The 23489-nt window shown below is 34.6% G+C and overlaps 1 protein-coding gene across 3 annotated transcripts; it reads left to right on the forward strand.

Moving 5' to 3' along the window:
• Positions 1–225: 225 nt before the first annotated feature.
• Positions 226–23301, forward strand: LOC116772991 (transcription factor kayak). 3 transcript variants are annotated; one of them, XM_032665336.2, is made up of 5 exons: positions 226–713; positions 21105–21279; positions 21369–21927; positions 22186–22303; positions 22540–23301. In XM_032665336.2, exons 1-5 carry the CDS (start codon positions 588–590, stop codon positions 22780–22782), a joined length of 1221 nt encoding a protein of 406 aa, XP_032521227.1. In that variant the 5' UTR covers positions 226–587; the 3' UTR covers positions 22783–23301. The 3 variants fall into 3 exon arrangements, with proteins under 3 accessions (XP_032521227.1, XP_032521228.1, XP_032521229.1); XM_032665337.2 differs by lacking the exon at positions 226–713 and adding an exon at positions 5252–5508; XM_032665338.2 differs by lacking the exon at positions 226–713 and adding an exon at positions 19747–20144.
• Positions 23302–23489: the final 188 nt, after the last annotated feature.

The raw sequence follows: 23489 nt of genomic DNA on the forward strand, positions 1-23489 counted from the left end.
TCTAGATTTTAAGTAATAGAAATAGTAATATATATTATTTAGGGCTCTTTTTTTGAGATTCGAAATGATTCGTTATTATCATGGTTACAAAGTCTACATTAGTCTTAAGCAAGTCAAAAATTTTGACGTCAACAAAAATATCGCTTATCATTGGTTGATTATCACGCCATAGTCCCATATTTAGGCGATGAGATCATCCTTCGAATTGCTTCGGTTGCTCGTCGGATGTAAAACAGAAAAGTATATTTGTGCTCGATAAAAGTTGGCGTTTAAGACATTTAGTGATACGAAAGTTTGAAATTCTCAGGAGAAGGGCATCCCCAAAGAGAAGACTACGTCATCGTTAACTGCAATGATGAGTCACCATTGTTGTGCTCTTGTTCTTGAGTAATTTCATTTGACTTTATTCTATTTTAATATTGATTTATGTCATCGGTGAACTGTCAAATGGAACTTTTAGAACGTAGTTGATTGTGAATTGTGATAGTCACAAAACTGTGATAACATCTCACGCGTTTGGAACAATTACGTAAAACTGTTGTGTTTGTGTTTATTTGAATTGGAAACTTTAAAAAAAACTATTGACGATGAAGTTGGAAGTGAGTGACAGTCATTCTAATCACTCCGATTTCTCTTGCGATAGCCAGTCTTCGCAGGATTCTTCCACAAATGACTTCCTACCTTCAGTACCAACGTCGAGATCCTTGCTCACAGTAAGTCCTTGCTCTCTGACCACTTTTTTTCATTATGTTTACATACTGAATGTTACAATACATCTTATTCGAGATAATATTGGTTGATTATACTTAGCAATACAAATAGGAAAATAATATAAATAATGATAGGGAAAATTGATGATTTTAATTATAGCACAACTTTGTGGGTAATGATGTTGTTTATTCTTGCCATTAAGTTGATAGTGTACCACAGAGGTTGAGGTTGATCACAATTAAATTATACAGACACAAGTCTTTAAAAGTTAAATAATACTTATATTTTATGGCTAGACATTGCTACATTCATTTTCCTTGTAAAAAAAATTACTATTTAATCAACATTTGCAATGTTTTAGATAAGATAAAATCATTTGATGCTAATTTATATTTGTAGGAAATTTAAAAAGTTTCTGCCTATTGCATACCCTTTTTATACAATTATTCCGGGACTGATAAGTCTTATCATACATCACCTGATTAAGATAACATATACATATTTGAGTCATTACATCAAAATAGACTTTATATCATTGTTCAAACTAAAATCTATATTTTGTCTATGTCTGATATGAAATTGGAACTAATATTATCACAATATACTATGGACATAGCATAAAGAAAAGAAAATTTTTCTTATAACATCTACAAAACCTTCCATATAATTAGAACATTCTAGAATTTTCACTATGTTTGAGCTCGTTCGAAACAACCCAAACACCAATTTTCCTTACTTTAACCCAAGTACTGAACCTTTGTTATTCTGATTGCCACATATGTGTATTTTATTTGAGCTGTTACTATAAAATATTTTTGTTATACAATATGTTATGTATATATTTGTGTTAAATGTTATCATAATTTTGTAATAATTATGCTATGTTATTGTTATATGAAACACGTGTAGGTAACACTGATAACAGTTTGTAAATCCATTTGTTTTCCTTTCATATTGGAAAACTATTTTTTTTTTGTTTTTAAGTTCAATATGTGCTTGGGGACACCCTTAAAGATTGAATCCGACTGACATGAATTGAATATTCACTGAAATTAAAAAGCTACGTCTTTAAATGTTTGAAAAACAAATCATGATGTTTGAGAAACCAGATCGGTGTTACCGTAATAATATATTATAAAATTGTTTTTCTTTATACCGATTAAGAATAAAAACTTCTACATAAAGTAATAGCATGTCCATACATTCTAATTTTAAAGCAAAACAAGACTCCGAACTTATAACTTTTCCATATAAACAATTTATAGTTTTTCAAAATATGTACTACCCTATTATTTATATATATGTGTATATATATATATATATATATATATATAAATACTCAAATATTAATGCATACCCTACTTAATAATTTGTTATTTGTCTCAAAAACTATTTTGTATATCACAAAACGGTTAGTAAACCATATTTTTTTTATTTAATTAATTTCTGCTTATATGTATGCCTATGATTATTTATATGCATTAAATATAAGCAAAGTCTTTGAATTTGATATCATTTTTAACTGATGTATCATTGAGATTAGACATTACTTTATTTTATTGACGATTTTGAAGCGGCAAAATATTTTTTATGCAAATCTTTTTTTATTGCCGTCCAACGAAGAAGAATGGTCAGTTTTAAAAAAAGGTTTTTAAATATATTTATTTGTATGTATATATTAAGGTAGTTGGAGGTAAGTTAAATTATAGGACATAGAAGTGATAGCAGGAAAATGGGAAGGAAGGCGATGACCGCGAATGACGTCATAGCTTCGTGGAAAACATGCTGCCCACGCACAAAAACACTCGAGGATAGTGCATCATAACTAAATACTACGGTTTTATGTTGAACCAGTTTTAAGTGATGAATTAATTATTTGTACTATTAATAAAAAACTACCAACTCAAGTCTTATATCGCAGACGTAATTTGAAATATAAACTTATATATTTTTTTTTAACCTCTTCCAAAAGAACGTTTTCAACTGGGTTATAATACGGAATTACTTTTAAAAACGATTTAATTTATGTCTTTAGTGTACCAAAAAATATTATAATAGAACGCGTCTTAAGAGTTGCTTAAATACTTTTTACCCGACTGCAGCGAGACAAAGTATGTGTTATGTTTTTATGTATATTAGCGTGTTTAAACTTTGTATTGAAGTGTCAGTTTGATGAGCGATTATCATTAAATATTTACTCACTTATTTGCAAAAATCAGCTAGAAAGCTTTTGAAGGCAGTGACGTTACCTTGGATATTTTTGTGCTAATTCTAAAGTCATTTAGAAATGTATTAGCGTATTTTCAAGTGCTTGAAGTTTGAAGTTAAAAATTAAAGTTATCTCTATGGTCTTATGATTGTTTTTTTTTCTTTATCTTAATATTTAATAATTTTAAAAAACAGTTTGTTAAGGACAATGAAAAGTGTTTAGCAACCTTGTTTTTTGCGTTCCATTCTTTTTCAAGGTTTTAAGTGAAAGATTGTGATTCAACTGTTATACAATCTAAATTCTAAAGCAAAGGTTTGAAAAGAATATTACAAATAAAAAAGATTTTTTTTTTGGTTCATAGATAAATAAATTAGTTATTTTGCAAGCTACATTTTCACCTTGGCCTTTATTTAGGTATGAAACACAGTATTTTTCATCCTTTTATAACCAAACGTCCAACGTATGTTTATATAGTATTGTCCATAACGATATCTGCTGACCTCATTACTGTAACCAAAATATAAATCAATATTGTTCCAGTTATTATTTATGAAGTATAATATTAATTGGTGATGAATAATTGAAACAATATAAAAAAATATCACTGCTCCATTTAATTATAACTGTATACATATGTCCCAAAACTGTGAACAATCGAGAATATGACATTAATTTCTCGACTGATCTTCATATGATTACATCTTTATTTAAATATAAACGTGATTTAAATTTGAATTGAGTTTTAATAGTAATAGCAAGATTTTTTTTTATTTTATTAGACACGAATTTTTTTAACTATGCCAACTTTATACTACTTCATGTTTAATTCATCCTTCTTGTCTTAATTATACATAAAATCTTTGAGGAAGTGTATAACAATTCATAAATCGTATTATTACGATATCAATTTCTAAATATATCCTGTCATTATATTTATATGAATATATATTTTATGATAATATAAAAAATATTTTGTGATACAAATTTTTCTTTTGCATTTTGCCCGCTATTTACAACTACGTAGTTGAAATTTTATAATAATATTTAAAAGAAAAAATAATTAATATTATTATTACTATTTATAACTCAAGAACAGCTGTACAGGTTTGGCTGAAAATTGGTGGAGAGAAAGCTTAGAACAAAGGAAAGGACATTCATTCCATTCATCCGATTGAAAAAGAAAAAAAAAAATAAGTCGATCAAATCCAAAATCTTCTTATCTACTGCCTATAAGGCGGAATAGTTTTCCCGGTCAGCTATACATTTCTAATTATGAAACTAACGCAGACGAAATCGCGGGCAAAATCTAGTTTTATTCTAAAATAGACTTTGAAAAATATTTTTACATATATTTTAATAATATTCACAATTAAAATTTCTTGTAACTTGCCTTGGATCTTTTTATAAATTAATTTTCACTCTAATATATTTTTTTAATCGAAGAGTGTACATATTGTAACCATGGCGACTGTTATGAGAACATGTATAATGTTGGCTATGATCGCATTGTTTCGGAGAAATGGGGTGAACTTGATCGCGTGCTCGGCCTTGAACTAGTAACACTCGTGCGATACAACCACTGCATTCTCAATATTAAAATTAATATATAATGAAAACTATGTAGGAAACACCGTTTAACGTGCACAGCTATAATTTTAAAGAGTTTTATCAATACGATTGTTTTTCTACAGGAAAAAACCGTATTTTTAATTTCTGGAATGTATATCTTATCAGTTCTTGTTATTTGCGTGTCTGATGTCCGACTTGTGTACATCGACATTTATTATCCTCGGATCAGAATTTTACTAATACTGACAAATAATTACTAAAGAAAGTAACTTGCTGCTTTCATTTACTTGCTAACTATAATATTTTTAGGAATTTAACTCACAAGTCAGATCCCACGTTCTGCACGTAAAGTATAACTCTAATGAACTCTTTTGAATAAGTTTTATTTGAAGTAAAATATTACATATATTTTTTGCATATAGGTATATATAAAGATTCTAAATATCCGTCTCGGTTACCGGAATTGAAATATTTCCGTTTCTGAGATAGTTTGAAGAAATTGGCAACATTCATAAAGCAATAAATTAATGAAGCTTTAGTATTTCAAGAATCAAAATATTTACTACGATTCATCGAGAATCTATTCCATGAATCGTTGGTAAGTAACGAACGAAAAAAAAAGTTTTTTGGCTCGGTAAGCGAATAACTGGAATACTTGCGTCGCTTAGGACCTTACGTCTCGGTGATTTGGTTTTGCGCGTGCGCGGTCCGACCGCCGCCGTTGATACAAAACCGGCGTCTACCGTGCGAACTCGCTCAGTGTGATATCAAACATTCTAGCAATGCGTACGTATATCGTAGAAACGGACGCGTGACTCATACTATAAAGTTAGCTTGTGATACGTAAGGAACAAAGTTTTTGTTTCGCCCCTACTTGAGGGTGATTTTAGTAAATTGTTTCGGGTGCTGTCTCCATGTCTCAGTTGGTGCCGTACCAGCTCCTGAACAGCGAACAGGACGACGGACTGATGTTCGCCACAATGTTCGACTACCAGATGGATGAATATAACAAACCTAAGGTCAGTTTAATATATTCAGTCTATTCGAACTTTGAGACTCGATAGTAATCAATGCAATTATTTGATATTATATACATTGATTTCCGAACGAATCTGAGAAAAAGATAAATTCAAAATAACCATCAAATCATCAGGTATCACACAATATATGAATCTTTAACAAAAAAATGTTTTTTTTTTAAATAAATATTTTTATAACTTTCGATCACTTAAGCTATGTTTTGAACGTCTTATTATTGTCATATTTATTTATATTTTTTATTCATTATCTGATATAGATCCTATTTTCGATAATTAATTTTTTACTAATCGTCACGATAGATGGCGTTAACTATGACACGTGAAGAAGTTTATTATGGCAGGTGATGTCATAATCACAGAACTGTTATTATTGATATTCAATATATGTAGATAAGTTTCAAATATCTTGTAAGATTTATTACACATAGAAAAAGTTACAATGACATCTTTGTAACTTTTTTCTACTCATACGACTGGCTAATGGCGTCTTGATTAAGTTTTATGTATGAGTTGAAATTTTGGCACGATTTCTTCGATTATCGCAATTTAAAACTAGAAAAGCAACATTTTGAATGACTGTATGACGTCATATTATGACGTCACGCCCGCCCCCCTCCACTGCTACTGTCGATTGAGGATTTCTGAGAAGTCTGCCAGTCGCGCCACTCTATACAGTAACAATTTAATACAATTGCGACATTTTATACGGCGATTCCTTTTCGTTTCGTCGACCTTGATTCTAGAGTTCATTAGTTTTCCTTGTTGCGGATGCGTGTGTAATCACGTAGTATATATAACATAGGTGAATTACCTTAGTGCATTATTTGTAATTTTAACATTTGTAATGCGGTTTAGTATTAGGTTGCGTTCAAATTAATTGTTAATTGATCTATTATACAAGCGTCGCAGACCGCAGGCTTGTTTACTTTCCAAACACGTTTAGTTGAACTAAAATTGTAGTCTGGTTATGAATGAAAAACCTTGGGTATTTCCAACGATCGCTTATAATTCTGTTATTTTAATATATTTTTTTTAATACTACAGATATGTCGCTCTTATTTTGTTACTTATATTAACTGCCTTTTAGCACAATAAAAATGTAAATTTGCAATTGTGGTTTTACACCTATTAAGGCTCTCTCAGACAGACAATAAATAAAGGATTGCACGACTGTTGTAAAAATTAAGTAATATTACATTATATTTCGAATTTATTGCATCGGTTGTTCTAGAAACAACTGATCTTTTAAGATCTGATAAACGAGTCTATCGTATTACGCAAGCGCAGCCAGTCTTGTCCACCGGGCCGCCGTCAGTGTTTGTAACCTTTGAGTCGAAAACTTTAAGTCCGGCTGACTTGACCTACATCTACCTTGTGAAATTTCTCCAACGTGTTGCTTCCAAGAACGCACGTCCGCTTGGGATTTCCCACACGCTATGCGCACGCGCAGCAAATATTGTGCCTGTAATTATTGTCGGTATAAAATTTACCTCAATTTGGTAATTTTGTATCGTCCAATATATTAATTCACGGCCATTTCGGATGTGTTATATGAACATAGTGATTAAATGTCAACCTGATTAAATTACTTGAGCTCGTAACAGAGCAGATGGGTTTGGTTGACCGACACCTATTAAATGGTCGCAGCCAATAAAGGCCGGATGTGTACAATTTGTTCTAATTGTAGTTGACTTAGAATTGTACATAGAAAAAATTATACGTAGCCCTCAGAAATCTTTAAGCGACATGAGATCGTAATATTTTTTGTAGTGATAATTGTTTTGAACTATTTTGATGTTTTATTGTCACACGATATTTCGTATGTGTCATCGTTGGTGAAGTTTTTATATATGTAGCAGTTTGTTTTGTTTATGAACTAATAGAATCTGAGTCATAGTATATGTCGCCAAGTCGGAAGTTGTTAGAATTTTACAATTGAAGTGTTGCAAAATCGCCAAAGTTTTATTTGCTTAATTGCATAGGCATTATTTAGTTTCATGCTTTTGTTATTATTAACAAACTATTCGATGTTTTTTTTTTTTGGGTTTTCTGCTAACTGTTTTTTTGTGCAACAATGAAAGCCTTCCACCCTTCGCCACTTTTACAACTTATTGTTTTCTTGTATTTATAACTAAATGGTGGTCCGAGAGTGGTAGCTGTGGTATCGTCATAAAGTTACCCGTTATTTAAGTAGTCGTAACACTATTGACTTCTTTATTACCCCCGTCGAAGATAACTTGACCAATGTTGTCCATTTTAGTCCATTATTTAAAGTGTCTATTGTTTTACAAATTTCACTGCTTTCATTTTGTAGGTCCTTCAGAAATGTACAATGATTACGTATTCAAAAAGCTATGGCTTGAGATAATGCACTTTCGGAGGGCTCTTTATTTGTTAAATAATTATTACAGCTTTATGATTTTTTTTGTCTGTTTGTTGTATTTAATTTGCAAAGCTATTTGTATAACTATGAACCGTTAATATTTTTCAAATATGTATTATATTTTGTTAAGGATTTTATTTATAAATGTTTTCAAACGTTCCACAAAGCGTTTCTCACAACTTTATATCGTAAGTACATACTTATGTCCTGCAGATCGTTATTAAGTGTTTAAAAATGTTGATTATGTACGAACATGTGTTTAGCCTCACGGCGTGACAGCGACCGTACCTGCCACCGTCGTCGTTATTGTCACTGACCATCACTGTCAAACCACCCACATAGTGACATGACGTGCTTAAGATATTTAAACTCATGTTTTTTAACAGACAAATTGTTTGGGATCGTTTTATACATATAGTTAACCGATTCGTGCTTCCATTTATGGTGAATTCTCATATTTACTATTTTTTTTGTGACATAGCGGAACGAATTGATCACAATGGATATCTTTTCGACCTCAATTTTTATAATAAATACTATATGTTAATGAATTTTATTGTTTTTTTTTTTTTTGGAACGGCATTAGAAATGGTGTTTAGTTTATATGTCTTGAAGGTTAATTTGTCTTTGATTGATGTTCCCGGTTTATACATTTCAGTCACGGCCGTTCCTCAACGGTTAACAAACGCAGCCAGAATTACAATTAAAAATGAAATTAATAAAAAATATCATTCAATAAATACTTGGAGAGTCTCTATTTTATGTTATTTATTTTTAATATTTTCAAATTTGCTCTTTAATATCCTTTTAACATTTCATTTTAACAGTTCAGTTTATTACCTATAAATATTTTAAGGTAAAACTAAAAATTGTAACAATCACGTCTTATTTTCGACGGACCGTTATGGGTTGTGTAAAGTTGACGAACTGGACTCATGACTCATTCACTCGGTATGGAAGGAATTCTTCAGACAATGCATGCCCGCTGCTATTTACTACTTTAGTATTTCCAACGACCTTACGGAACAAATTTTTGTTATTTTCATATAACGCCTTGCTAGTTCTACCGTCTTTGTTTCCTAAGTATTACGTCACAATAAACTCTACTGATATTAGCAGCTGCTGAGTCCTTGTTCCGATTATGGTCATGATTCGTGTGTCGGGCTCCGCAGATTACTGACATTTTCTACGTTTCCGTCTCGAGTGCCTTATTAAAGGATGTCATAGTTGCTGCGAGCGCACGTGCGTTTTATAATTCCTATAAAGACCTAATATGCACATTTATATCATAATATATAAATGTATGTATATACCTCGTAATGTAAACTGCGGAGCGAAGTCTTGGTAATAGGTATCTACATACGACCACTAGGAACTGATGCTTGACATTCTTAGCTGTTAATTAAAAATGGTGCTTTATGGCACTCGGCGTAATAAAGTTGTGAGAACCTTGTGTGAATTAAATTTTATTTATTTTATTTAATGTCCTTATGTCGTTTTGATTGAGGATATAATAATAAAACTATGTAGATATTCTAAATGTTTACGACATATTTCATTTATATAATGTCTCGCAAATTGCATAGTGAATTATAAAACTTGTATCACTTGAAATTTTAATTAAAATTTAAAAATAGAATAAAAATTCTAATTTAAAAAGAAAAAAAAAAGGGAAAAAGGAGTCTATTTAAAAGTAAGCCTTCAGTCAGATTCTTTTGTAAATATTATTGAATAAAGTTTACTCCTCGTTTACAAAAAAATATGTGATACACGTCACAATACGCGCACTTCCAATACCGAAGCCATTATTTAATGAACCCTCGTCAGATGAAAAGGTCAAATTATTTGAAAAGATTAATCTCGTAATTTATGTGGGCCTAATGCGTCTCGCCAGATTTCTCGGTTGATGGAGAACGGACGAACTGAATGGCATTGGTATTGAGATCACAAAAGTATTATGAGTTTTTATACAGCACCAAAATATGTTATTACCTGGGCTATGTGTTGTATTAAGGATCTCGATCTCGTCATTGTACATTGCGAGCCGGTGTTTACTTACAAATCGTGCTTTAATAATTTCAATTCTCTGCGAAGGATGTAACACATCGAGTGTAATGGTCTCTAACAACTAATGTTTAGATCCATTTAAATTTTACCAGAACTGATCTCCGTCGCCGTTATCGGCTCTCATTTCGTTTTATAGAATTCTTTTCGTGTTATTGTAACAAAGTCGATTCGGTTTTTGCATATGCATTTTTTGTTTGATTTCTTTTGAGTTGGACGCGTTGCTGTGAAGGTCATATCAATTTTAACCAGTCCGTATGAAACCTTAAATAATTCGTAAACTGATATCCGTTTTTGTTCGTATATTCGCGTTTCATTCTATCTTTTATTGCCATTCAGACGTTATAATTTTAACAGCGATTTGCTACATGGCCATTTTATTGATCTTTATCTCGGTTTGTTCTGAATTACATATATTTTATTGGAAGCCAATTCAATTTTAATTTGAAATATATTTGTTATTATAATTTATTACAGACACAAATGTCTTGGATTACGAAGCTTGTTTACAAAACAAGTCGAGTTATATTTCTGTAAAGATAATGAAAATAATATAGGTCTTTTTGGTAATGTACATTTATATAAAAATCTTTGAAAATTTCAGGATTTTTTTTAAATAAGACAAAGATACGGTAAAAACATATCATACTGACCTCAGTTGTGTTTTAATATTCTTGAGCATGTTTGACTTCACGTACACTTGAACAAAAAAATATTTTGATGTAATGTTTCATTTTAAAGTTAAATAAATTACAACAAACTTCAGGTACCGTGTTATAAATGTCATGTGATAATTTTCATTTCAATAGTCAATTACTATGCCCTTCCTGCAATCAATTTTTATAATATCGCCACTTCCTCCAGAGGTTGTAAATATTATCGGGCCGTCTTTCAACAGGCCTGTTCTAATTTAATTATTCCTATTATGCAGTGAGCGGATCGCGTTGCACATTGTATTTATGTCCGTGTGTACCTCAGACCAATTAGGAAGACACTAAAAAGGTAGTCGCTCTGTTCGCGGCTCATTGTTCTCGGCCGTATCTGGGCCGCGGGCGGAGTTTCGCAAACGTGGTTTCCTCGTCTTTTTAAGGAGTCGAAAGTCGTCAATAGTGTCGCAGGGCGAGACGTGCAGTTGTGAAACGATGCGTAGGTGCGGGGGCCCGTCTGGTCGGCGGCTCCGAGGGGCGGCCGGTGGTGTTCACGATGCACCGGCGCCGAGTGGGGCGTAGGCGTCGCCGGGGGGCGTCGCGCCAGGCTTATCAGACGGCAGCGGGGCCGGCGCGCGAGCCTCGCAGCTCACTCCACGTCATACCGCTGACCGCGCGCTCGTGTGTCCGTACTCACCGCCACCGGTTTCAGATAACAAAAACCTTTGTCCAGGCGAATGATAATATTGACGTAGTGCTCTGCGCGTCCTCGGGGGTTTTCCGACGCCGGTTGACATCTGTCGAGCGATTGTTTTGGTTGCGCGCACGCGTGTCTCGTCGGGTCACAGCGAGTTTAGACAAGTTCGGATATTATTTGTGCTGTTTTTTTGTGTTCCGTTTCATTCGGATTGCACTTTATTGCTGGAGGGAATTCGGTGAGTTCTGTTCCTTACACACACCTTCTCCATGTCACGCCAGTGTTATGTTTTAATTTTAAATATTTTGTTATACTGAAATTACCTTATAAACAATTTTCCTTATTGCATCGCATTGCATCACATGATTTTTTTATATTTTTTTAGTATCAATCATTCGATACGGGATCGCATGTGTGTGAGGGTGTTATCGTGTTGTGTGTGTATGTGTGTTTGGGGATGCATTATATAGTCAGGGTCTAAGTATTGTTCGACGGGTCGTTCTCTCGTGTCGCCGCGACGCTGCGCCCGCGCCGCCCGCGCTGCCCGCGCCGCCCGTGTCATCGATCGCAGTTAGTTGAACGAACCCTCAGCCGACGTCAAGCATTACACGGACAGAGGACAGAGGACTGAGGCCCGTGATCCTCTAATTGTAACACCCTCTAACACACAGGAACACAAGTACAGATGGATCAACACATCACACTTAACTCTGGATATAACTATTATATACTTTTTGTTCCTATATGAATAGATTTTCTAAGTCTTTGTTTATTAAAAAAGTATCTAAAAACATTTATCATTTCAAAGGTCATCAGATACGCATTTAAAATCGTTAAAGCTTTCAAATTGATTATTTTTTCAAGTTTTATTTCAAGCGAATTCTATATCGATGGTATTATTATCGTCCGAAAAACTGTAGTACATGTATTTAAAGTAAAAATTAACATAATCAAGTCTTCCTGTAATGATGGATAACTAACAAGATAAGATATATACAGATCGGTTCCGTTATATAAACAAGAGCCTTCAACAACTTGTGTACATGATAACGACTTGGACTGTATTTAATTCCGTGTTGTAAATTGTACTACAACTGTACAAGAGCTATGTACTAACCCTTCCAGTCTTATCTCGGGTACATAGATTTCGATCAATACGAAAACCATGTTCTAATTTCGCATTGGCCATAACGATGTTACCTTTCTCCGTCATTGTATATCAGTTCAACCGAAAGCATAGATCAATTAAAATTTAATTGTACTAACGCTAGATTTAATGCCATGTTTAATGTTTTCTATAGTTGTTATAATTAATGATGTTTTGTATTCATAAACGTTGGTTTGTTAAGAATTTTATAACAAATACTGATGTATAGGGGCGTATTGTTAGCGCGACGAGGCAATCGTTAAGTTTGTATTGTTAATGCCTTGACGCCTTAAAGGGATATTTTTTAAAAAATTTATAGGCTGTCATATAAAATGCTAATATAGGGTTCATACGGGTTCATATTTTGTGTTTGAGAGATTATTAAACTTGCAAGTTTAATGATGTTGATGAATACGTAGCTGAGAATCGAATATCCTTGGTCTCTTGGGCTTCATGCCAACCTGAGTTGTCTTTCAACGCTTTGATTGTACGGAATCTCATAAGCAAGGTAAATCAGTACATTGTTGACTATAAAAATTTACCGTAATTAAGTATACCTTTTCCTTTAATTATAGAGTTATTTTAGACATTTATTTAATTTGACCGCACCTCGGTAGGTGTAAAGGTATTTCTTTTAGTGTAATTGTGAAATATTAAGCGATAAATATAAGTGTTTGCGGATGATTTCGTAGAAGGGCCGATAAGCCTGTGGTTTGCAGACATTCCGCTACGGCTATCTGTTGTGATAAGGAAATTCATGTCCTGCTTATTTATCCCTATTATGCTCAATTTCGACGTTTTAAACATTGTTTATATAATATAATACGCATACCTGACTTTTTTGTTCTGTTGCATAATAATTTGAAAAAAGAATCGCATATTTCTTATCTTATTTATTTAATTCAATTAAAAATCTCATACCAAAATTTTCAAGTATTGTTTACGCCTTGAGTAGTTTCTACCATAGAGGAAAACTTATATTCCACTTACCAACATTGTCCATGATCGAAACCTAATTTAAAGTGGTGACGTAAACGCTATGGACATAGAATTATCTCAGACAGTTCTCCGACGTGCCAGGGTCGCTGACGGCATCTCGGTGCACAGATAAACTAAAACCTTCCTCGCATCACAAACATTCCACAGGTTAACTTTAATGCTTTTAAACCTCCAACTTGTCATTAGCCGACCGTAGTTTAAGAGCACTTTGAAAAAAAAAAACTATGGCCATTATTGAAGTGTAAAAGGTTTCCTCGTGTTTATTTTCCTCACATAATTTTTACAGTATATATAACTGTCCCGTCATTTTCCTCAAATAATTTGTACGAAACATATTACTTTGCTGTTAATATTTTATAGCAAAGCGTCAAAACCTTGTTACATTAATTTTGTTTCCTTATATATTTGTATTATTTTCACGTCTATCAGACCATGGATAAGGTCAACGGTGACATTCGTTCGAGCCGTTGACCTTTGTATGGTGTTTTTGAAATATATGTCCACTTTATTAGCAACGAAGTATTTGTTATCCCGCAAAGGAAGGTTGTGCGTTCTTCAAAAGAAATTAGCATAAGTGCGGCCAAACACAGTGGCGTTCAGACAATGGCTTTGTCTGTTAATGCGTTTGCTCGTCGCCTCTAACTGTTTTGTGTTCAGGTTTTTTTAATGCATATTATTATGTTATATTGTGACGTTATAAATATTGAGATTCCGGCAGCGGGCTGCTGTCGTTAAACTTTCGAGTGGTTTATGTTTAATGTTCGAAAATTCGCATCTTTATTACAGAGCGCGATAAAGATTGATTACATTATGATGCTACGTGAAATTGGACATGACTTTTTTTGGTGTTTACCCTTCGGCGTTGGCTTTATAATTATAACGCTTTAGTGAACCCAAAGATTTGTACATTATTTTTGTTGGAAATTCAAATATTCATATTTTTTTTGCTTTGATTCGTTTCAACATTTCCCGTAAAGTAAACACAAAAGGTTTTACATATTACACAATAATAAAGTCGACTTTAAAATTATTCAACAAAATTCGTTTGCTTTTCATGAACTGGTTACTAAATACGTGAATTATGATATTTGCTACCACCCGCAGCATATGTGGGTAGGGCAATTAAAAATTAAATAAAACAACCAACTAACACGTGCGTGGGTCGAGAATGAAGTCGTTGTACCGTGGAGAGATCATTACAGATGGATAAAAATTGTTAGCGAAATGTTTCATATAAAAATACACGAATGTTTGAGTAGCATCAGGGTTAGTCCTATTCTTAATAACATACCAACCAATAAAAATGATTCGGTCGTAACGTGTTAATCTCACAGCGACCGAGCTCCCAGAATTGCGACACGATTTATATTTAAGTCAGTAGTGATAATGCACATAGTATGTTGGCCGAGTGTAATCGCGCCATGTTAGGAAGGACACACGCTATCAGCTTTACAATATAATTTGCATGGCCGTTTAATGCGTTAGGACTATACCCTTTGTTCAGCCGCGCAGCTGTTCAGTGTCGGCTCTTATCGACTGTGGAAAATAAATACCGATTTTAAGTACTTCCCAGAAACAGATAACCTGTTACTCCCTTATTTGTTTATTAATTATTAATTGAACGAACAAATCATTGTTTCTTTATGTTCATACATTTTATTAAGTTATATCGAATTAAAGAGAGACGAGTTATCGAAATTATTTATTGGTATAGTAGATGGCAATCGAATGATTTTATTTAAAATATAAAAAAAAAATTGAAGTATCAGAGAATAGCAGGGTATAATTTTTGCCGGACTTAAATAAGTGATGTCATGTCTCAGTTAAAGTAACCTTTAAAACCGTTATTACAATAATTTTGGCATTATATACAAATAAAACAGGATTCATAGATCTAGCCTAAATGTATAATCTTATAAATTCTCTGTTCGTAATCATAGCATTTTTTGTCGTACATAAAAAGGGTATAGTATATAAATATAGAAAATAATAGTTTTTTTCGGTAAGTCTGCGGTTGGCGGGCGCCGTGCGGAATGCCCGCCATTTCCGGACGATTTCCGGCCGAGCAGTTGTACACCGCGGATTTTGATAACACTTTTTTATCTTAGCCTATTGTTTAAGTGTGATATTTTATTATCTCTCATTTGATTCTGACGTGAATGTCACTTGGATGTTTATCGTATTTATAATCGTTTTTTTTTTAAGATATTATAATTTAAATCTTTTATCTTTCGCTTTTAAAAGTCATTTTCATCTTGACCTAGATATGATATGTTTTGTACTCGCCTAGAAATTGTTTATCGAAAAAAAAAAAAAAAGTTAATAAGTGAAACTTGTCGCATTCTGAATCACTCGTAGTCGGAATGAATCATTCAATGTAACGATCGGACAAATGTAATACACAGGTCGGCTGCGACTCGATAGAGAGCGAGTTGCTATGACTCACGCGGGTTTTCCGAGAACTCGACTCGCCGTAGTTTTCGTGAAAATATGAAATCGATTCATATAAACACGATTACGTTATAAAATGTATTAAAATGTTATAACCGTAGCGACATTATTATGCATAAATAATATAATCAATTCGTATTTTTCATATATAAAATCGATTATCAAGTGAACATTGTTAGTATGCAACGAAGGTTATAAGTTATCTCTTGCAATGTTTAATATTGATATGCAGATGAGAGCTAGGTTATTGAGGTAAGTGCTGTCTCCGTGCCGACCTGATGCACTTTCCATTGCTGCAGCGTTGATGTAGTGAGGAGAAGGGATGTTGGCCGTATGCCAACGTTCGTTTTGTTTTATCATGCGTTTAGTGGCGGTCAATGTCGAGACGGACGGCGCCGTGCAAGACATGCATATGTGCATGTGCATATACACATTACACCGTACATTTTAATGATGCATGCTAATATATGCAACAGTTGCACTGATGCATAGTGATCGTTTTCGTTCACACATACATATGTTTTTCTTAAACTGAATATGAAATATTTGTAGATGAACATTATTTTATTTTATCTTATAAAATATATCTATGCTATATAAATTATAAAGTATTTGTATGTTAATTTAATTTTTGTTGAAGTTTTCTTCTAGTCGACTACTCTTGTGTGTTATTAGACAGAGCAATTAGCATCACGTTAATGATCTCCCATACATACTGGATACTGAATATACTGTTCTAGAACAAAATGTACAAAGTCGGTGTCAAAATTTACGTAATTTAAATGTTATAAGAGCATCAAATATATTAGTGTCCGTATCAATTCGTATATGAGTAATATATTCTTATGTGTATATATATTTTCCATACAACCATAATCCATTTTCTTCTTCAATGCATCTCTACCAAAAAGGTTACCTGGAAGAAATCTCTCTTAAGTGTTATGGTCGCATTTTTTACTGCGCTATATTCTTCTGTGACCTTCTCTATTTATTTTACTTAGAATTTTAAAAGTAAAACATATTCTACTCTCTTCTATAAAATATCTCTTAATAATTTAACAAAACAAATAAATATCTTTTCAATTCAGTTGATATTTGTGTGCCTTGAATCTTATCGTTTATATTTTAACTTATCTTTTATAGTCACTTATCTCAGGCTGGCATTTAACATGACCATCTCAATACCTACAATCTACATTCTGTTAGAGAATATAATGCCATTAACATTTAGCCTCGATGTTGTTTTTAACGGAAGACATTAATGTTAAATCTTAACGAGCGACTGTTTGTTTAAACTTAAAGTAACATAAAATAATAATATCAAAGTCATGTAAAGGCTGCCATTGTCGTTAAACTCAACCGTCACGTGGTGTGAGACACTTTAAAACAAATAGCTTTGTTTAATTTCGCTTCTAAAAACACCTAACTCAAGTCGCATTCAGTAATATAAGCTATTTATGAAGCATCATTATCTATGACGCTTTTGAAATATCTATAATATATATATATACATATATATATATATACATATATATATATATATTATGAAACTAATTAAATTTTATTTAAAAAATATATGTATATTAATTTATTTCTATCTTCATTATTTTTTAGTCTTTCTTAATTAAAGAAAAAAATATAAAGAAATCCGTCTATTCATACCGAATAATTGTCCAGGTATATGTACATTTATGCAATACGTTCATTTAATATTCTTACTAATTATATTAAAACAAATATATTATATAAGTATATATATATATACAGACGAATGTTCCTTATACAAGGAATTAAAACTTTAGAGATTCGATAAAGGCTTTTGACCTCGGCCAGTGAAACGCTCGCGATTCTATGTTTATTTTTAAAGGCGCAGCGTTTGCATGAAGGGTGCTATAATTAGCACTTGACGCGATATAAATAATTGATAATGCGATCTCTATACAGGCCGTTTATTAAATAATAATAATAATACAATAGAATTATTTTAAAATTATAAATATAAGTTGTACCAGTGGGTAAGTAAGTTAAGAGTTTGTTGCTCTTTAACAAAAAACGACTATATTGATTTTGATGAAACTTTACAGTAATATAGCTCAGAGGTCGGAATAAAGAAAATTTCCGGCTTTCCGTGTAAGCACTAAAAGATCAAGACAACAGTTGTATCATGTATGAAGTTACGTTCCGCTTACGCTAGATGTCGCCGGCTGTATATGTTTCTCTCTGAGCCTAATTCCGATTTACACTCAAAGTCACAGACAAAAACCTTGTACCTACCTACCTACTCAATAAAACATTGTTATTAAGACGTATAATTTTATGCTAGACTCATGACATCAAACCAGGGGAACGTTTAAATAATAACATACAAACAGTTTGACGAATGTATATAGATCATTGAATTATTAGATAAGTCTGGGTAATGTGGGCGAGAACACGTGCGGATAACGGGTTATGCATTATCTATAGGTATATACCTACTCGTGTTAGGTATGTGTCCACGGCACTCGACTGCACAGATTATTTTAACTATATAGCTATACTAGAAGCGTTCAATGTTACATATAAATATTTTAGATTATTTAATTCATTGTTATTATGAATTATATTTTCGCTGTAATACCGTTTGTAAACATTCAACGTCACCAGCCACGTGACACTTGGATATAGTGGTGATCTCATAGCATCGAGATAACGACGCTCCTTCAATGTTACCATGAAAATTATTCGAAAGAAATTCAAATGTGATCCTAATGGTACCAAAATTACTATGCTGTATTTATAACTAACGACACTTTCTTCTAAACCAATTTGTATGAACCTCAAGCTAAGTGACCGAATTTTTTTTTCTTTAATTTAATTCAAAGGACTCACCATTATCACTTTATTTAATACAGCTGATTCGTTGTTTATTATATATTATGTTCAGTTTTATTATAACTTAAGGTTATTTTCTTTTCTTTACTGAAAATGTCTTAAGGAAGAAATTAAAAATAATAAAGGATTTGGAAGTATAAGTGATTGCAATCATTTTTATAAAATATGAGTATGAGATTTCACTTTAATGTTCATAATGTATGTTTATAATACAAATATAATTGTACAAAAAAAAATCTGTTTTAATAAAATGTGAAATTCTGGCCAATTTCCAATTTAGTAATCTTAGGAGATAATGAGTGTGGAATGTGAGATTATTTCATTTGTTGATAGGTAATTACCGTGACCAATTAGCGTGGCTCTTGTTCTCTGGTCTGCCACACGAGGCGTATTTCATTTAGGCAATTGCGGTAATTGAGCTGAGTGCGTCTTCCGCAGAGCGCCCGCTTTGTGCAGCCTCAACGCGTCTTTACATGAGATTGATGCAATTATCAATTACAGGGAAGCCAATACAGATCAAGCGGCTTTGAGGTCGTCTTTAGCCATAGAGAGCCAAGAACTAAAGAGAACTAACTAAAAATCAACAGAGGACAACCAAATAAGGCCGTATTCGGTGAAACGTTCAACCCACGATCGTCTGGCGCGGCCTTGCGGCAAGGTCCCGGCCAGCCTCCCGCCTACTCGTACGTTTTTATATTGCCACATAAGTAATGGAACCTTCTGATCACTACCATTACACGCCATAATCAAAACTTCTCAAACCGCTACATCGAACAGGCGGCGCCCGATTCAAGCTGTACCCTGTTGTCGTACCTCTGCTAACTATCGTACAGCCGCGTGTTATGCGAAATGATGCGAAATATTTCCGGAGTTAGCGGTTTGTTCTATAAATACGTGATTTCGACGTCGCTCGTGGGCGATTTCGGGCGAGCGAGGGCGGGCGGGGCGCGGCTCGGTGTTAGCAGTAGCGCGCGAACCGCCGCGGCTGAGCGCCGTACGTACGCGCGCGCGACGAACGAACGACCCGCACTCCCGCGCACACGATCCAAACAAAAAGATAATATCTTATAAAGAAATATCACGAGCCCCTAACTAATTACACCACGACTAACACGCCAGTGTACAAAGTATCCGGATCATATTGAAAATATCCTCATATATATATATTGCGAGGGCGGATTTAACGAACATATCGACTAACAAACTCGACCGCACAAAGGTGTCGCTTCGCAAAAAGCGCAACACAATAGTATCTAATTTTAAACGTTGTGTGGTTGTGTTACCGCTGAGATGCAGAACATCGATCCCCTAGAGTTCGCCAACATGCTGGCCACCGAGCTGTGGTGCCAACAGGTAGCTATACGATAACCAACTTAGAATAATAACCGTAATCAGTGAGAGTTCGCGAAATTATTTAAAAGTGTATCTAAACAACAGTGCTGCCAAAACCATGCTGTCTGGCACACGAAATGTACAGACGATATCTATTTAAGAGTAGGATGCAATGAATCAGACCGTCTTACCTACGACATATTACTTCAACCAATCAACACAACTCATAATCTTAATTTACTAAGGACGTGACACATTTGTGTAATGGACATTTATAAAGTTTATATGAAACTAGTTGTATGATTTTAGTTTCTTTACCTATATATGTGCTGATTATTCACATTCTTGGTACCTCATGGATCACATTCTATGAAATTTCACGTCAAAGTTTAGAAGCAGACATAAAATCAACCAAGTCCATCTATCTCGGCGGGAAGAAAAAAATGTATATATAAACCACTATGCTGGTGTTAAATACGTTGAACGCATTCATATAATATAATTTTTATTTCGATCACTTCCAATCCATGTTTATCACCTATAAATATATTGTTCCACAGTTGAACGACGAGCTGTGTTTATATTTTAGCTATTAACCTGGGATAGTTGATAGATTTATGGTTTCGCTTTTGGGATTTGTTTACAACGAGAGTTACGTTGCATAATATCATTAATATGATTTACATGCACCTATTGAAATAGTTATGTTTGTTATATTTTGTTAAATTTGATACATTCTTGTTTGTTGTCATTTAATATGTTTTATCATTTATTGTTATTGTTGTGTTTGCTCAGAGTAAATGTTTTGCTGATAAAAACTGATTGGAATGTGGAAGCGGTTCTATAATAATATGTAAACAAGCGTTGCATAATTAAATATATCGATATATGGAACGGCTGTAATTGGTCCTCGGATACGCCGAGTCTTGAAAAACTACATGGAAAAAACTATTATAATTCATAATCGTTTTTCTCTTCCAGTTGGCCAACCTAGAGGGCCTCCAGTCGGGGGTCCCAACCCGCACCACGGCGACCATAACCCCCACACAGTTGCGCAACTTCGAACAGACTTACATCGAGTTGAGCAACTGTCGCAGCGAACAGACGAACCACGCGGGCTTCGTACCGCCTTCCGTCACGCAGGCCAACACTTACGGTGCGCATATTATATACAAACCTTGCTGTGAATACTAAAATTAATTAATATTCCTCTAGCTTGTTGTTTATGAATTCTTATGATTCCAGGCATCCTGAATTCGGCGGCTTACTGTGACTCGGGCCCGACGACATTGCATGTGTCGCCGGGCCCACTATCAGCGAGCGGCGACAGCAGCAGCAGTCCCGGTCTACCGGCTCCGAAGAGGAGGAACATGGGCGGCAGACGACCAACTAAAGCCCCCCAAGACATCTCTCCAGAAGAAGAGGAACGCAGGAAGATACGCCGCGAGAGAAACAAAATGGCCGCAGCACGCTGTCGCAAACGAAGGTTGGACCATACAAACGAATTGCAAGAGGAAACCGATAAGTTGGAAGAAAAGAAGCAAGCGTTACAGGATGAGATCCGCAAGCTGAGCTCGGACAGGGATTCGCTACAGGCTCTACTCCAGAATCATATGCACAGCGGGTGCAGATTGAATAAGCGATCTACCAGCCCGCCGGATGTAAAGCCATTCCAGGACTCGTACGACTACCAGGAGATGACCGGCCAGGGGGTCAGGGTCAAGGAGGAGGTGATGGACCCCACAGTGGACCCCGTCCTAGGGTTGGATAACGAAATATTCACCTCGCCGACGCCGGACAAAAGGTAGGATACAGAACTACATCCAATGTGACATAGTCCCCTAACACGAACACCATGACAAAGCACCTTCAAAGTTATTGTTCATTAAAATAAAATTTATTAGAATTACGAAGAGTACTCCATTGATATTGGGGGGATTTTAACGTTGAGGAAATCTAGGAACATTCATTGTATACTCCCTAACCGCAACCCACGAACTTGTTAATCGTTGTTTTGTATTTGGAACCTTTATTCTTACTTTTATTTTTTTCTATTTTATAGGATAATGCTGTCGGCGGCTAATCCGGCCGTGTTAACGGGCACCTCGCTGGACACACCCCCCGTCCGGCCCTCCAGACCCAGCTTCCTCCAAGTACCCCACACACTCACACCCGCACAGGTAATATAACAACATCTATTACGAATCGTAATACAATAAGAAGTTTAAATATTTTTTTCTAAGAAAACCTTTTTTCAAATGTCAAGATATAGGAAGACCATTACAAGGGTTTCAATAAATGTTAGTTTTCGTGGCCTTCTTGATAAGAGTAAATTTCAAAATTCTTAATAAAAAATTAAATGCGCATTGTAATGAAGCGAGTTACTTTATTTATAAATCTACACATATATCTTCAGATCCACAACAACAAACTGAGCAACAACAACAAAATCCCTGGCATCGAGATCAGCACGCCAAGCAACGGTATACCATTCAACTTCGACAGCCTCATGGAAGGCGGGACGGGGCTGACACCCGTGCACCCTCATCCGTTCGCACACTCTCACCCACACGCGCACCCTCACCCATGCGCACAGCAGCAGCGCGCCGCCCCCGACCTCGCCTCGCCGGATGCACAGAACAGCCTCGTCAGCCTCTGAGACTACCTCCCGGCCGGCCTCTTCGAACCTCTCGACCTCTTCGACCTCGAGAGCGACCTCCAGGGCGGCCGCCTCGGACCGACCTCGCCGTCACCGGGGACTCTTTAGGGAATCCGTTCTCTATTAAACCATTTATCGCAATAAATTAGGCATAGTATAGGGGCCTTCGCCTCCCCCCCACGTGTGACGTGGCCGGCATTCTGAACTTAGTTCGTATCTGAAGACTACTATTTATTCCTACATATTTTCCTCAGTCTTTCTTTTCTCTCTCTCTCTCCCTCTGTCTCTTTCTCTCGGACCCCGTTTCATGTTTTCTCTATCTACAGGGCCCTCGTAACGAACTTGCTCACTACGTGCTTTGTATTTATATACTTTATAGAATAAGTACTTTTATACGGTTATCGCCTACGTGAGTCAATTGATGAGCTGTTCTTATGTTATGGAGGTGAATATATTTTTAATAAATAAATAACTAGAATGTATTTCAGCGTAAATAATAATTGTGATGTGAAAATAAAACAGAGTTTTATTTGAATAGTTTCAGGGATACATGACGAGTTGTGCTTAAATATCTAGCGAGGCTAGTGTAGTTGTATAGTAGTGAGCCCGGCACTTCGTAGGGTGACCATTCTTGTCATAATAAACCTAGTGCCATTCGCTGTCTACTCGATACAGTAAACAAATACATATTTAACGTTAGACTAACA

The sequence above is a fragment of the Danaus plexippus genome, assembly GCF_018135715.1.
Source record: "Danaus plexippus chromosome 18 unlocalized genomic scaffold, MEX_DaPlex mxdp_35, whole genome shotgun sequence".
Lineage (NCBI taxonomy): Eukaryota > Metazoa > Arthropoda > Insecta > Lepidoptera > Nymphalidae > Danaus > Danaus plexippus.